Raw genomic sequence first — 15,691 nt, forward strand, 5'->3', positions numbered from 1 at the left:
TGATGTGCTCTTCTTATGACATCTTGAGCAAGACCACAGCAGAGGTGCTGTGCTTTCCTGGGGCCTCCTGTTGGGGGATCTGATATCAGCATGACTCATTACTGGTAATAAAGTGGCTGGATCTTTCAGGTTTCTCCAGAGTATGGTTCCTATGTTCTCCTTTGTAATCAATAATTAATTACTTTAGAGGACAAATTTCCAGACTATGCAAATAACCTAACCCTATTCAAACTTTCATCCACTAATTTTCAGCTTGCCTGCAAAAACTATTACTGTGGTATGTGCCCCATGTTGATCTTCTATTTTTCCCTCATTCCTTCTGCATTTATGAACTAGAATTTGTCTGTAAGGAAGAGGACTCTTTTCTTTCCCATTGATTGACTGACTGATTGATTGGTATCGGGGATTGAACTCGGGACCTTGTGCTTGTGAGGCAGGCACCAGAACCACTGAGCTAAATCCCTGGCCCATTTCCCACTTATTTACGTTAGTACAGACTCATGCACATTTATTCTATGAGTTATACTAATCACATATGAACTTATTTTGCTTGCCTCATTGTTCAAGCCTTAGCCATTGGAATCTCTCGGGCTGGTCCCTGTGGCTTTTCCACACCCGCATTGTTTTCTAAGCACCTCTTTACTTCTGGCAACACAAGATGATCCTGGCCCAGCTATGACATCAACCACTGCTCACAGACCCCAGTTCCTTTTACTGGAGCCTGGTATTTAGAAGCCAGGATCTGAGTGCTCAGTGTGTGCACTGCTGTGGGGATATTGTAGCTTTTGGATGCTGGCGGTGGGCAGAACTAGGAAATACATGTATCTACATTAACGCATGTATATACATATCTGACTTTACTCCCCTATTGTTCTAAGTTTATTTTTCCAACCATGAGTTCATACTGATATGTTAAATTCCAATCCAACACCAGCAGGTTCATTCTAGAATTCCTCTTCATCTATTTATATAACCTCTTTCTCTGACAATGAAAAGCCTAGATCTCATTATCTAGAACATTTTTTTATCACGTTTCCCCGAAATAAGACTGAGCTAAAAAATAATCAGCCTCGAAGACTAGAGATCACAAATGCCAGCTCCAATCAGCCTGTCCTTGCCTTACCTGTCACACAGAGTAGCCACCGAGCAAGAGAACAGTGTAGGCAGAAACTTAGGTTTAAAGGCCAATAGGAAAGATTCAATTGAAAGGAGAAAGTTGAACAAACCAAAGAGAAGAAAAGGATTATATCTAATTTTCTCTTAATATATTTCTATGACCAATCCCTTGAGTTTTCTATATGGCTTATCTTAAAATCAAAAAACAACTTTGAAAAGCTGTTACAGCATGTGAGTGCTCAGCAGCATGATGATAAAGCAGGAGTATCAGTTGTGCCCCCAACAGAAGAACATTTACTGTCAACTCTAAGCTCCTTGGCTTTCTGCCTCTGGACAGCAGACTTGGTTCCAGATGCAGGACGTCCTTGAGCAAGTTATTAAATTCTCTAGGGGTCAATATCAACTGCATAGGACAACTTTCCTGCCAAATTTCATTACCAAATGAGAAAGTGGATACAAAAAAACTTTAAAAGGATGTGAAAGGGCTTATGAATATAACACTGCATCATTCTTGTCACCATTAATTCTGGCTACTGTTAAATACTGGGAAAAGAAACTGGAAGGCAGAGCTACAAAGCCGTTTTAACACCTGGTTCTTCCTATCTCACCTAAGATGATCTGAATCAAGATCCTGCTAAGAGAACCAAAGAGGAAATGGTGCCCACATGTATTTGTCATTTATTCTTCCCCCTTCCTCTGACATCATGGGCAACAGCACATCATTCATTTTCTTCCATTCTCCATGTTTACAGTCAGCTGGCCCCTCAATGTCTGCCCACACATCTACTGCAAACTCTGCAGAGCTAGGACTTACCCACAGTGCTATTGACCTGGGCATCTGCTGTGGTGGATGCGCCACCCCGATGGTCCGGGAGGGATTCTGTCCTGTCTGCCACTGGCAAAGGGGGCTGCTTTGAGGAAAATATCCAGAGACAACAATTTAATAGACTGTTTCAGAGATAAATCTCCAAAATGCTCACATTCTCACACTCCCTCACTGGCTGTAAGAGAAACAGTAACAGAGCTAGAAGTAAGGAAAGAAAAACCAGCTAGGCCGTTCCTCTTTCAGAGGCTAAAAATTCCCTAACCCAGGAGTAGTTTCCCTCAAGGAAAAACTAGCAAGTGTTCTGACTTGGCTAACATTTTTTATGTCACTTGAGATGCATGTTGTCAACATTAGACTGCAGCGGGAAGAACTGAAAGCATTTCCCCCAAAATCTGTGATGAGAGGAGGATGTCGACTCTCACCACTCCTATTCAGTATAGGAGATGAAATCTGAGCCAGAGCAATTGGGCAAGAAAAAGAAGTAGAAGGGACATAAATAGGAAAGTCAAATCACACTTAATTGCAGACAATATGACCCTATGGAGACCCTAAAGAGCCACCAAAAGACTTTTAGAGCTAAAAGACAAATTCAGCAAAGTAAAAGGATGCAAAATCAACTTTAAAAAAATCAATAGCTTTTCTATAAACCAATTATTAATTAGCTGAGAAAGAAGCCAGGAAAATAATTTCATTCTCAACAGCTTCAAAAAATGAACACCTAGGAATCAACCTAACTAACCAAGGAGGTGAAAGAGCTCTACAATAAAAAATTACAAGTTTCAAAGAAAGAAACGGAGTTAGATATTAGAAGATGGAAAGACCTCCCATGTTCATGGATTGGCAGAATTAATTTTGTTAAAATGGAAATATAGGGTATCTAAGAATTCAATGCAATTTTTATCAAAATTCCAATGATATGCTTTACTGAACTAGAAAAAGAAATCCTAAAATTCACATGGAAACACAAAAGAATAGCCAAAGAAATCCTAAGCAAAAAGAACAAGGCTGGAGGCCCCACAATACCTGATTTCAAATTATACTACAAAGCCATTTTAACAAAAAACAGCATGGTACTGGCACAAAAACAGACACACAGATCAATGGGATAGAAGGATGGAAACAAACCCACTCAACTATAGCCATCTGATTCCTGACAAAAGGACCAAAAATAGATGTTGAAGAAAAGACAGCCTGTTTTTTTTTAAAAAATGGTGCTGGGGCCAGGGGTTTAGCTCAGTGGTTCTGCCACCTGCCTTGCAAGCACAAGGTCCCTAGTTCGATCCCCAGTACCAAAAAAAAAAAAAATTGGTGCTGGTAAAACTAGTATCTATGTAGAAGACTGAATCTAGATCCCTGTACAAAATCAAAATCAAAATCAAAATCTCTCACCCATACAAAAATCAATTCAAAATGGATCAAAGACCAGAAATTTTGAAACTACTAGAAAACAACACAGGGGAAACACTTGATAGGTAGCGCCTTCGCCCCCCCGCCCCCAAAAAACGATTTCCTGAATAAGACTCCAACAGCATAGGAAATAATAGTAAGAATTAACAAATGGGACTATATCAAATTAAAAGGTTCTACACAGCAAAGAAAACCTACAGAGTGAAGAGACAGCCTATAGAATGGGAGAATGTTTCTGCCAGCTACTCTTCCAACAAAGGATTAGACTAATATCTAGAATATGCAAGGAACTCAAAACCTTACCACTAAAAAAAAAGAAAAAAGCTCCAATCCATAAATGGGCAAATGAACAGAACAGATTTCTCAAAAGAATAAGTACAAATGCCAATGAGTATGTGAAAAAAAATATTCAATATCTTCATCCATTAGGGAAATGCAAATCAAAACAACATTGAGATTCTATCATGGCCCCATCAAAAAGGCTTTTTTTGAGACAGGGTCTCATTATATAGTTCAGGCTGGCCTTGAACTCACTATGTAGCCCAGGCTGGTCTTGAACATGCAGCAATCCTCCTGCCTCAGTCTCCCAAGTGCTTGGATTACAGGCGTGTGCCACCATACATGGCTATTGTTAATACTAAAATAACAAACACTGGCAAGGAAGGAAGTGGGTAGGGAAGAACCCTCTGCACTGGTGGTAGGAATGTAAATTAGTACAGCTATTGTGGAAATCAGTATGGAGGTTCTTCAAAAAGCTAAAAGTAGAGCTACCATATGACCCGGCCGTAATACTCTCTTGTATATACTCAAAGGAATGAAAGTCAGCACAACATCCTGCAGCACAATTCTCAATAGCTGAGATATGGAACCAGCCTAGGTGCCCAGCAACAAATGAATGGATAAAGGAAATATGGAAAGTATACACAATGGGGTATTATTCAGCCATAAAAAACAAAAGGAAAGGTAATGGGGGAAATGGATATGATGCAAATATATGTGTATGCATGTATGGAAATACCACACTGAAACCCAGGATTTATAAAATTACTAGGCACTAATGAAAACATATTTTAAAAATTATTTTAAAAGACCCATGTTATATTCAAAATGTGAAAATATACATAATCAAAACACAAACTGCTTAGAGGCTGATGAGGAAGATCCATGGAGAGACAACACAGCACTTGCTTTCAGGGTGCTGGCCAGAGTCTTTGAGAACAGAGCACTGAGACTGGACTATCTGCTCACTGAGGGCTAAAAAATACAATCTAGGAGAAAACACAGAGCAGCCCAAGCTGCAAACCTCTCAGAAGGGCTGACTGCTGTCACAGGGGCTGAATGAGCCACCTCCAGCAGGCATCTGGCACAACAGGGCTATGAGAGACTGTCGTCTATCGGTAATATTCTCTGCCTCCTCTTAAATGGAAAGGAAAAGATGATGAATGTGTATAGAGTCTTAATGAAAAGGAGAAATTAAGGTCAAAGAGGAGAAAAGATCCGAGAAAAGTCTTTACCTCTGAGTGATGGGTCTCTGTTGTTCCAAGGCTGTGGTTTGTCCCGGCCAATGAATTGAGAAGGCTGAAGCCTTGGTTCCTATCTGAAAAGAAAAGACACAATCACCAAGAATCTTCATTTACATTCTAAATTGTTAAAATGGCCGTGATGATGATGGAAGGAAGGGTATATCCTCATTATCAAAGTTCTAGCCAAAAAATATGGTTAATATCAATTACCATACTATTACAGCTAGGACCTAAAACATTCCCTAAAGCCCCCAGTGTTAAAGGCTTGCTCTCCAGACAGTGGCACAACTGGCAGAAGGGGAACCATTAGAAGTCGGGGCTCATAAGAGAAAGCTAGGTCACTGGGGTACCCTTGAGGGGAGACTGAGATCACAGCCCCCAACCCCCCTGGGCTTCTGGCCACCACGAGGTGAATAAGCCTCCTCCATGTACGTTCCCGCCACCACAGGCTGCCTCACCTCAGGCTCAAGATGCCATGGACAGAAACCTCTGAAATCATGAGCCTAAGCAAACCCTTCCTCCTCATAAGTAGGTCATCTTGGGTATTTTGTCACAGTGATACAAAGCTGCCTGACCCGCATATTCTGCATACATTTTTTAAAACCAGAGTATTTATTAGTCTAGGTCAACAATAAAGATAGTGTCATTACAATATACAAAAATGTCACTCAATGTTTTCATTTGCAAAGATTAGCAGAACTTATGTTTTAAGTCACTATAAACAAATATTCCAGTTTTTAAAATAACACAAAAATGTAAAACTCACCTCCCAAAAGAACACACACACATTCTGAAATAAAGCTGACTTGAGATGAATGAGCCACCTGCAATTAAGCTCCCTAGGGATCATGTCTGCATCTCAATGGAGGACAAGTCTAGAGCAGAATGCACAGAATCAAACAACCCCAGGATTCAAGAATTCTACCTGAGACTCCCTGAATTACCATCTTAGGACACAGGCCAAGAAATCTCACTATTTAGCAAATATTCCAGAGAAGACTCAGGATCAGAAAGTTTAAAAAACCCTGCCTTAGAGCAGAACATGAAAGCCCTCCCAGGAGTCTAACAGCAGAGATGCCAAAGACCTCCTCTCTTAAAAACACAACTTTCCCCACCTTGCCCTTCCGGAGCCCACTCCCATCTCTGTCTCTCTGGATCCCTCAAGCCCCACTCAGGTCTCTCCCCTCTCTCACAGGGACTCCACGGCCCCGTCACCTCCTTACCCAAAGGCCTGAGTGTGACCAAAGCAAGGACAGGACACAAGAGTTCCAAGGCTCCCTGTGTCCCACACTGTTTCGAGCAGGAGGATGTTTATTCAAACATCAACATAGCCCTTTCTTTTGGCCAATGTGCTGCTGATTTTAAAAGTTGCATGCGGTTGTGCAAGACTTGGGGATTTTACTTGTCAGGAGGATACATGAGCACTCTTACACTTTAGGCTAACTGTACAAAAGGCAGCATCCCGTAATAAACCACTGCTGTAAGACAATTCCCCTTTCTATTACTGCATCTAACTCGGGCTTTGCGTAATTTTCAAACTTAAATTCAAAGGCTTATGTTTTTCCTTGGGTGAGCATTCCCTAAGCTTGGCGGGCCAGGCTGCAACTCATAAAAAATAATGCAGTACAATGTCAATTTGTACATGTTATTAAAGCAAAACAGTACTCTTAAAATTTTAGCCTCCTCCTTTACAGCAGCTGTCTTTGAGGAGGGAACTCAGAGGGACAGGAGGAGTTAGGACTCCACATTACATGAACCTTTTATGTTCCATGTTTGTGTGTTATTCATCTACTCAAAGGGACTTTTAAACAATTGTATTATTTTATGCTATGTATTATTTACAATTTAAAAAAACAGTAAAAATGCTAAACGTCTCAATTCAAATGGATAAAATTATGAAAAAGAATAGTGGAAAGAGAACTGGACTAGTGGTCAGACATAAAGGACTTCAATCACCATTATGGCTGCCTGTATGACCTCAGACGAATTAATCTGTGCCTCAACTTTCCGATCTGTAAAATGAGTTGGCTGCTAAACATGGTTGAGGCCCCTTATACTCTACAAATCTGAAATGTTACAAAGAGGCATCCTTTAGCCTCTTTTAACAGTTACTTGAAATTACTGGGCTTAAGTGCTTTTTCTCCCTTCAATTACTTAATGGAGATACAAATAAGAACTAGAACATTAAAAGGTTCACAGATGGACTGAGTTTACAATCAAGCTTCAGACTAATTATGATGTTCAGTATTTTCTTATAAATAATGGAGAATTCAGTCATCTAACAAGACAGTTCACTAAGCTCCACTGCTTATATTTTAAGGAAGTTAAAAGCATCAACTTATACAATTAAGAAAATAATTCATTTCTTTTTATCCAAAGCAGAGTATCTGGACACTAATGCTGCTCAAAAGACTTCACTATTTTATACCCTGTATCTTTAAAGAAACTGTTTTTGCTTGGTTCAATGTTTTTAAAAATTCTGTCCACATGCACCCACTGTACAACTATTCTTCTCAGAGAAAAGAATTACATAAATCTTGTTTGCTAGATATTTTTGTCTCTAGGACCCAATGGGTGGAAATATCATCCCTATTAAGAAGGACTTACTCCTTTATGAGATTGTTGTTGAAATTTGCTCTAGCCATCTATGGTTTCATTGATGCCACAAGATACTTGACTAGGAAGGAATAAATGACTTTACTTATTCAACTTCTGGATCTTCAGGGACAAAGAAAGGGGAAGCTGTTATGTAAAACAGATTATTACTCTGAAAGGCACAATAAGAATAGTAGTTCTTCCTCACCCATAGGGGAGCTGAGGCAGGAAGATAGGATGTGGCTGAAACTAGCTGGGAAAGGAGACGTGTGTGACAAGGTCCTGGGACACATGCATAGAACAATTCTCAGAGCCCTGCACCTGTGTGGACTTCCTGCCTGAGGTTTTTTTGTTGTTTTGTTTTCTGTTTTGGTACCAGGGATCGAACTCAGGACCCCGCACTTGCGAGGCAGGTGGAGGAACCACTGAGCTAAATCCCTGGCCCCGCCAGAGGTTTTTGATAGTATGACCTGGATGTGGGACGGGCATGGAAAATATAAAAAGGGACAGTCACCATGAAGCACTCACTATCGTGTGCCCTCATGGTAGCCCACCCTACACTGCAGGGTATATTTTTATTTTCCTCCTTTTTCCCAAGCTCACTCTGCAGAGCTTATTTTTTCCCTACCCCTCCATTTTCCTCCCTACCTTTAATAAATGTGAAACTCTGCCACCGTTTATACTTGTTTCATTCATTTCTTTGTTTAGGACTGAAAGAAATCACCTCTAAAAGGAGATTACAGCACCTCAAAGCCCAGTAACAACAGACCTATACAAAGATCCCTAATGGATGTTTAAAACTACAAATAATACCAAACACTATCTATAATGCTTTTCCTACAGGCTGAGCATCTCAAATTCAAAATGCTCTAAAATCTGAAACTTTTTGAGCATCAGTATGCTGTTACAAGTGGAAAATTCCACACATGACCTCATATGAAGGGCTACAGTTAAAATTCTATCCCAAAGATATCTCATTATGTATGTGCAGATATTAAAAAAATATACCCCAAATCCAAAAATCTTTTGGTCCTAAGCATTTTGGATCAGGGATACTCAATATGTCTATACATATGATAAAGTTTAATTTATAAACTAGATGCAGTTGAGACACTAACTGTAATAAAATAGACCCAATTTAACAATAGTCACCCTCTCTCAAAATATGTATTATACCAAACTCCTTCTTCTTGTGATCCTGAGGTGATACTTAAAGAAAACACAGCTTCTCTTTAGTGTATTGCAGTTGCTGGCGGCACCATTAGGTAAAATTCATACACTGACACATCTCAACAGTCAATCTGATAACCAAAATGGCTACTAAATGACTGATGGGTGGGTAGCATATACAATGTAGAAATGATGGACAAATGAGTAATTCACATTTTGGGCAAGATGGATTGGGAGACAGCAATATTTCATTATGTTACTCAGAAAAGCACACAATTTAAAAGTTAATGAGCTGTATATTTCTAGAATTTCTAGGCTGTGGTTGACTGTAACTTGAAACACAGATAAATAGGAACTAATGTGTGTTCAATGCCATTCTAAAAACGCCACCTTCAGTAAGTAGGCACCAATGGAACAAAAGATCAAAATGATAGTGTCATGGAAAAAAATCTAGTGGTGCTGGTTATTATTAGCAGATTCTTCCAGGTATCATCAGAAACAAAACCACTATTGCCTCTACAAGAGATGTGAACTGGGAAATTCTCAAGCCTTGGGAATGAGAATTTATTTTTAATAGGTCTCAAGACAATTCTAAAGATGTGAAATTGTTTAGATATCTCTTTACGAATCTAGAGACACAGTTATATCAGAAACCCAAAATGCATAGCAATTGATATATACCCACATGAGACATTTAGAGAATTATAAACCTAAGCCAAGAAGGGAAATTTTAGTATGGGCATAAGAAGAAAAGTAATTTTTTTAGAAGTATGTTTTCCCTTTAATATTTCCACTTGTTTCTCACTTCTCTTTATCAAGGCAATATGATAAACATAAAAATTTGGAGATAAAGGCATAGATTTGAATCCTGGTTCTGTCACTTACTTTGTGTCTTACATTAAGTTATACCTTCTCTGTATCCCAATACAGTGTCTACATTTATGCAGTGGATATGACAATACTTCTGCTTGCAGATTACCATAAGGGTTATAATAACAGCTAACATACTAAATAACAAGGATATGGAAGATAATGTTTTCAGTACTGAACATGAAATGCCTCTTTAATTCTCACCAGAAACTACACCTTCTACACACAAAGAGAAATCAACACATTCCTTATTATCTTCTTTTGCAAAGGATTTATTTTATTATCTTTTACAGAGTACAACTCAGAGAGATTAAATTACTTGCCCAAAGTCACATAGTTGGAACTAGAACTAGAAATCTAGGAGTCTCTAACTCTAAATTCCATTCTCTTTTCATTAAGCCCAGAGGTCTTGGTTTGCTAAGGTAAAGAGTTGAGACAACTCTTATACAACTTGATGTACAAATATTGGGCATGACACAAACTTGGGTCAAGCTCAAAAAGGTGTTCTTTAAATTCAGAAACAGTTCTCTTTCACCAGTCATCTCTCATTATGTCCCTAGTTTATACTGTGATTTCCATAGAACCAAGCTGAATGCTAGAATGAATACGCATAGGCTACTTCAACACCATGTGTGTACTATTCCCAACCCCCAGCCCTACACCTCCTGGAGGCCTTAGTCACACAAACTCATGACAGACAAGTGGCTAGGTCCTTCTCTCTATCCCTTCACTGCTCCTCAAGTGCACAAAGACCAGGGTTTCTCCATCTCAGCCCTACTGACACTCATGTGACATTTGGTTGGGGTGGGGGCTGCCTTGTACATCCCTGGCCTCAACCCACCAGGCACTTACACCACTGCCAATTGTCCTGAAAGGGGTGGGGGGTCCGCCTTCTGTTGAGAACCATGAATACAGATCTAATCAGGACAGAAAATTTTGGGATAAAATTCTTAGGTTTTGGAAAGATTTTCCATTAAAATTAAAAAAAGAGAATCAATGGGCTGGGGATTTAGCTCAGTGGTTCCGCTGCCTGCCTCGCAAGTGCAAGGTCCCGAGTTCGATCCCTGGTACCAAAACAAAACAAAACAATAAAAAGAGAATCAAGACACTTAAAGATTCAGTCCTCACTTCCTATCAGTGTTTGAAATAGCCTCCCTCCATTCTAGAATAAACTACCCCTAATGATTTTAGCCCGTGACCATCTTTCCCTCAGTGCCATTTGCTTTTGTTGTCCTGACTAGTGCAGTAATGCCCTGGAGACAAGGTCTGTAAACACCTGTCTGATGTCTATCTGCCACCCTCAACTACATCAGAGAACCCTGTAGGTGTGGGGAGTGTCACCTCTGTGACAACCAAGGCAGCAGGTGTCGGCCACGCAGAGAAGCCTCTACATCTGTACGTGCCACTCAAGTGCTAAGGCTTTCCAGGCCTACAGCCCCCAAATCTCTTGAATCATCTGTTAGAAATTTTCTGTTTTTACATTTTGGTTATTTCTTTAAAGCAGCAATTATTTGGCCCCATCTTAAGAAGTTCAAGAATTTTCTATATCTAAGTTTTCTTTACATCCTCTTCCTCTCCATACAAAATATTTTCCTTATAAACATGTTCTTTTCCACCTATGTGATAAATGAGGAGCACGACCCCACTTATTACAGCCACAACTAAGATATTTCAATTCACACAGACAAGCTGTATCTAATTTTTTTTTTTTTGTACTGGGGATTGAACTTGGGTCCTTGCGCTTGCACAGTAGGCGGTGAAACCACTGAGCTAAATCCTCGGCCCTAGCTGTATCTAATTTTGAATGACTATTCCTTTTTAAAATTTTTTTTGGTACTGGGGATCGAACTCAGAACCTTGTGCTTGTGAGGCAGACAGCGGCACCACTGAGCTAAATCTCGGGCCCTTGAATGACTATTCTTAAACCACACTATAATATTTGCATTAAAAATTCTTTTAAGAAAGTACTCCATCAGAAATGATGCCAAGAGGGTCAGGGAAAAGAAGCCTATGCTTTTATATTATATTCCACTTCTGCTTGGTGAATTGAAATGTTTCTCGAAATCACAAAAGAATTAGAAGAAAACTTACTCTCTTTTACTAAACTATTCCTTTAGAAGGGCAAAGTTTCTGAGTGCACTATTAAAAGTACTCAGTGAAGGAAACAGGCCTCAGCCCTATATCTGCTTCCGCCCCTGGCTTCTGATTCAGGCAAGTGAACCTCGGCTGTCCGACGACACCCTGGATGTCCACCGACACCCTGGATGTCCACCTGTCAGTCCAAAACTGCTCCCGCTAATACTCAAGCAGATGATGAACATGACCAAGAAGACTGTTTGCTTCTCTTTTTCCTGATTATAAACAAGATGTTCACTGTAGTAAATTCAGAAGATAGAGAAAATACAAAAAAGAAAATTAAATCACCCAAGATACTAATTATGACTTTGGGCAGGGTCTTCCTTGCACACATACATGTGTATTCTTTTTTTGGTACTGGGGATTGAACTTGGGACCTTGTGCTTGCAAGGCAGGCAGTGGAACCACTGAGCTAAATCCCCGGCCCTATATGTGTATTAATAAACTGAATGGAGCATCCAAATAAGGCCGTCTTTCCCAGAGCTCTAGAGCCCAGCTTTATACTACCTCAGCCACAGACCATTGTAAAGTCCCAGTGCCGGGGCCTGCGGCTCACTCCTGGAAATCCTCAAAGGAAGCTTCAGAACCAGGTGAGAAATCACTCAGAAGCGAGTGTGGGAAATCCCGAGAGCAGTGAAACAAGACTTCACTGTGAAGAAACATATAACTTTCTTTTGTGATTCATAACTGGCTCTACAACTCTATCCAAAGGACAAGCCCCACAGGTGTGTCTGTGAGGTGGCAGCAGAGGAGTGGCACCTCCAGGCGACAAACTGGAAGAGCTCCTCTTCCTTCCTATGCCTATGGATCATTCTGAAGGTGGCACTGCAACAAGTCACAGCATTTGAGCCAAACGTCTCCCCCATCTTCCCTAATGTCTCACAATTCTCTCTTCCTCTTCACCATATGACCCCCTCTCTACACACATACAAACAGGAATCCAATCCATCTTCCTCTATTTTGGCCCAACATTCAGTCAGGCAACAGTCTGAGAGTATTCATGTCATTTCTTTGGTTTTGTGAGGTCAGACACTGGGTTAGAAGGAGGAGCAGGTCACTGTGACTTGAGGTCGGTCTCACAGAACAGAAAGAGTGTCCTAGAGAATAGGAAACGGGCCCAGAGACATACACCTCATTCCCGAGATCACCCAGGCACAGGCGGACCTCTCTAGGACCCTCTTCATTAATCATTCTTCTCCTCACTAATTTGAGGTCTCATAAGATCCAAAATTTAATCATTATTTTAAACTATCTTTTAAAAATGCATATTAAAGGCATTGGCTATCTACTTTCTCAGGAGAGTGGCTGGGTATGGATAAGCCCTAGACAGACCTGTGTTTTTGGTATTCACTTCTTACTACTGCGCTGTCCATTAACTGCAAAGGATTCCTTGAACTGAAATCTAGGAATTCTGCCACCAAATCTTACCCTGTACATGTAGGGGGACACACACCAGAGAGTCAATTCTTAACATTTATAATGGGAAAACAAAAATTGTGAAAGATTTGTTTCTACTACTGAAATCCACTTGCATTACTGCATCCAACGGCACTGCTGAGGATTAAACTACAACAGATAAACTAAAAGTAAACTCTCAGGCCTTTTGAAATGCAATCTCTTCAATTATTGCTTACCACTGGGAGATCAAAGCCACAACTCTGTAACACTTGTTTAGTCTAACTCCTCTTTCACTGATTAGAAAGTGCACATGCCTGTGAACTCTGAGCTGAGCTAGGAGGATCTTGGAGACTGAGGCAAGAGGACTGCAAGTTTGAGCCTGGTCTGGCAAGCTGATGACTTAGTAAGACCCTGTTTCAAAGTAAAATGACACAGTGCTGGGGATGGAGTTCAGTGTGAAGGAAGGCGTTGGGTTCCATCCCCAGTAACAGACACATACATACACATGAAGGCAAGAAGAGAGGGAAGGAAGGAGAGAGAAAAAGAAAGCACAAGGTCTCAGTATTTCCCTCCCTCGCCCTTCACACTCCAGTGGTATTTGGTAAAAGAAGTACTCAATTCCCAATAGCCACCAGTGTAGACTAACGTGCTACAGCACTCAGGTGCTCAGGTGAAAAAACCAGGGGCAGGAGCTGTGGGTAACCCTAAACGGGCACTTACTAAACAAGGGCTGTGAAACACTGACAATGCCACTTGAAAAAACAAAACAACTGATCAGGCTTCTGCTAACCATTTTCTACTCCTTGCTCTTAAAACCAACTCATTTATAGGTGCCTCCAAAGTTCAAGGCCTTTCCCTGAGCGTGATGCCTAGAGCACCTAGTGACAACAAGACTTGCAAGGAGGCCTTTGGACACACTAGATAAACTGGAGATCAAGGGGAGGGGCTGATGGAGAAGCCAACTTTTTTTTTTTTTGTATTTTTTTTCCTGTTAAGTTTATTGGTACATTTTAGGTATAAAATACATTTACATTCATCATGGGGATCTTGTACCTTTACATGAGTATCTTGGTTCTTTTTTTTTTTTTCCCCCTTCCTCTGCCCTCCCTTCAACCCCTCCACCCTTCCCTATTTGCAAAGACTTTGTTTCCATCTTTTTCTTTTTCTCGTATTTTTTCTTTTCCCTTCTTTCCTTTCCCCTACCCCTCCCACTTCCCCTGCTTCTTTAGACCTTTTCTTCTTATTATACAATATCAATTATACATTTTTAAAATTACAATATCAAGATCTAGGAGACATTACCACAGATTTTACAGAATTTAAAAGGATAAAGAAAGCATATTACAAAAATCTTTTTTGAAATAAATTTGACAACTTCTAAGAAGTATCTTGGAAGACAAATTAATGAAACTGATTCTGGAGGAAATACAAAATTTGAATAGCACCTATTAAAGAAAGTATATTCCTAGCTTGAAAACCTACCTATCTGATAACAACAGGCTCATATACATTTTAACTGATAAATTATATCAAACATTTAAAGCAGAAAAAAGAAGGAACACTTCTCCCCTCATTTTAGGAAATCAACATTGTGCTAATCATAAAACTGGATAAAGATAATAGAAGAAAAAAGTATGAACATAGATAGAAATTTGTTTAACAAAACAAACTATTAGAAGTCAGATCTGGCAGGATGTAGAAAGTGGTTTTGTTATAGGGATGGCAGTGTTGGTTCAGCATTGGAAGATCCACCACCAAAAGTTATCATTTTAACAGTGGAAAGGGAAAAGCCATAATATGATCCTGTCACTGGTTGGAGAAAAAGTACTGGACTAAATTCCACAGCTGTTCATGGTAAAAGCTATTAGGAAACTAGAAGTAGAACCGCACCTTCTCAACAGATCAAAGACATGTACTCATACTTCCAGCAAAAATGCCTTATATGAATGGAGAAGATACAATGCTTTCTCCCTACGGTGGGGAACAAGGAAAGATATGCCTACTCCTCATCTGTCCATTAAACTTTGAAACATAGGCCTAAACCAAAATGGTCTGGCAATAAAATGACACAATTAGGATAGGACTGGCAAGGTAGAAGCAAAATCTTTATATGTAGATGAAATGATCATCTACAGAGAAAATACTAAGAAATCTCTTGGAGCCCCTAGAACTTGTATTTGAATTTAGCAGGATTAGAAAACACAAGGTATATATAAAAATTCAGGTCTATGTATACTTGCTTATTATAAATGAAGAATTGGATATTGAAATTTAAGTTATGTAGGAGTACAAAGGACCTAGAAAAGTAAAAAGAAAAAGAAAAAAAAAAAACAGTGTTGGAAGACGTTTAGTACCTAATTTTAAGACTTCCTCTAAAGCTACAGTAATCAAGGCAGTGTTGGTGTAAGGAAAGACATATAGATCACTGGAATAAAACAGAGAATCTAGAAATATAACCACACATATATGGTCCACTGAGTTTTGAAAGATTATTTAACAGTAACATTTTATAGAACATAAACTCAATTCAAGAGCAGAGGAAAAGATAGTGTTTTCAGCAAATGGCACTAGAACATCTGGTATTCGTATATAAAAAATTAACCTCAACCCTTTATTTCCATACATAAAAGTAACTTGAAAGGATCCATGA

The 15,691-nt window shown here is 39.7% G+C and overlaps 1 protein-coding gene across 4 annotated transcripts in view; it reads right to left on the reverse strand.

Annotated features, from left to right (window-relative positions):
• The window catches only part of Aagab (alpha and gamma adaptin binding protein), a 54,622-nt gene that overhangs the window by 3,073 nt on the left and 35,858 nt on the right, over positions 1 to 15,691 (reverse strand). For 3 of the 4 annotated variants that reach the window (XM_021237022.2, XM_004855596.3, XM_021237023.2), the window contains exons 6-7: positions 4,864 to 4,946; positions 1,931 to 2,027 (exon numbers count right to left, since the gene is read on the reverse strand). In XM_021237022.2, coding sequence (XP_021092681.1) covers positions 1,931 to 2,027; positions 4,864 to 4,946 — 180 coding nt within the window. The remainder of the gene's footprint in view (positions 1 to 1,930; positions 2,028 to 4,863; positions 4,947 to 15,691) is intronic. The other variant, XM_021237021.2, reaches the window with a different exon arrangement.

The sequence above is a fragment of the Heterocephalus glaber genome, unplaced genomic scaffold (genome assembly GCF_053883595.1).
Source record: "Heterocephalus glaber isolate CG9 unplaced genomic scaffold, H.glaber_assembly_v1.0 deba00001689, whole genome shotgun sequence".
NCBI lineage: Eukaryota > Metazoa > Chordata > Mammalia > Rodentia > Bathyergidae > Heterocephalus > Heterocephalus glaber.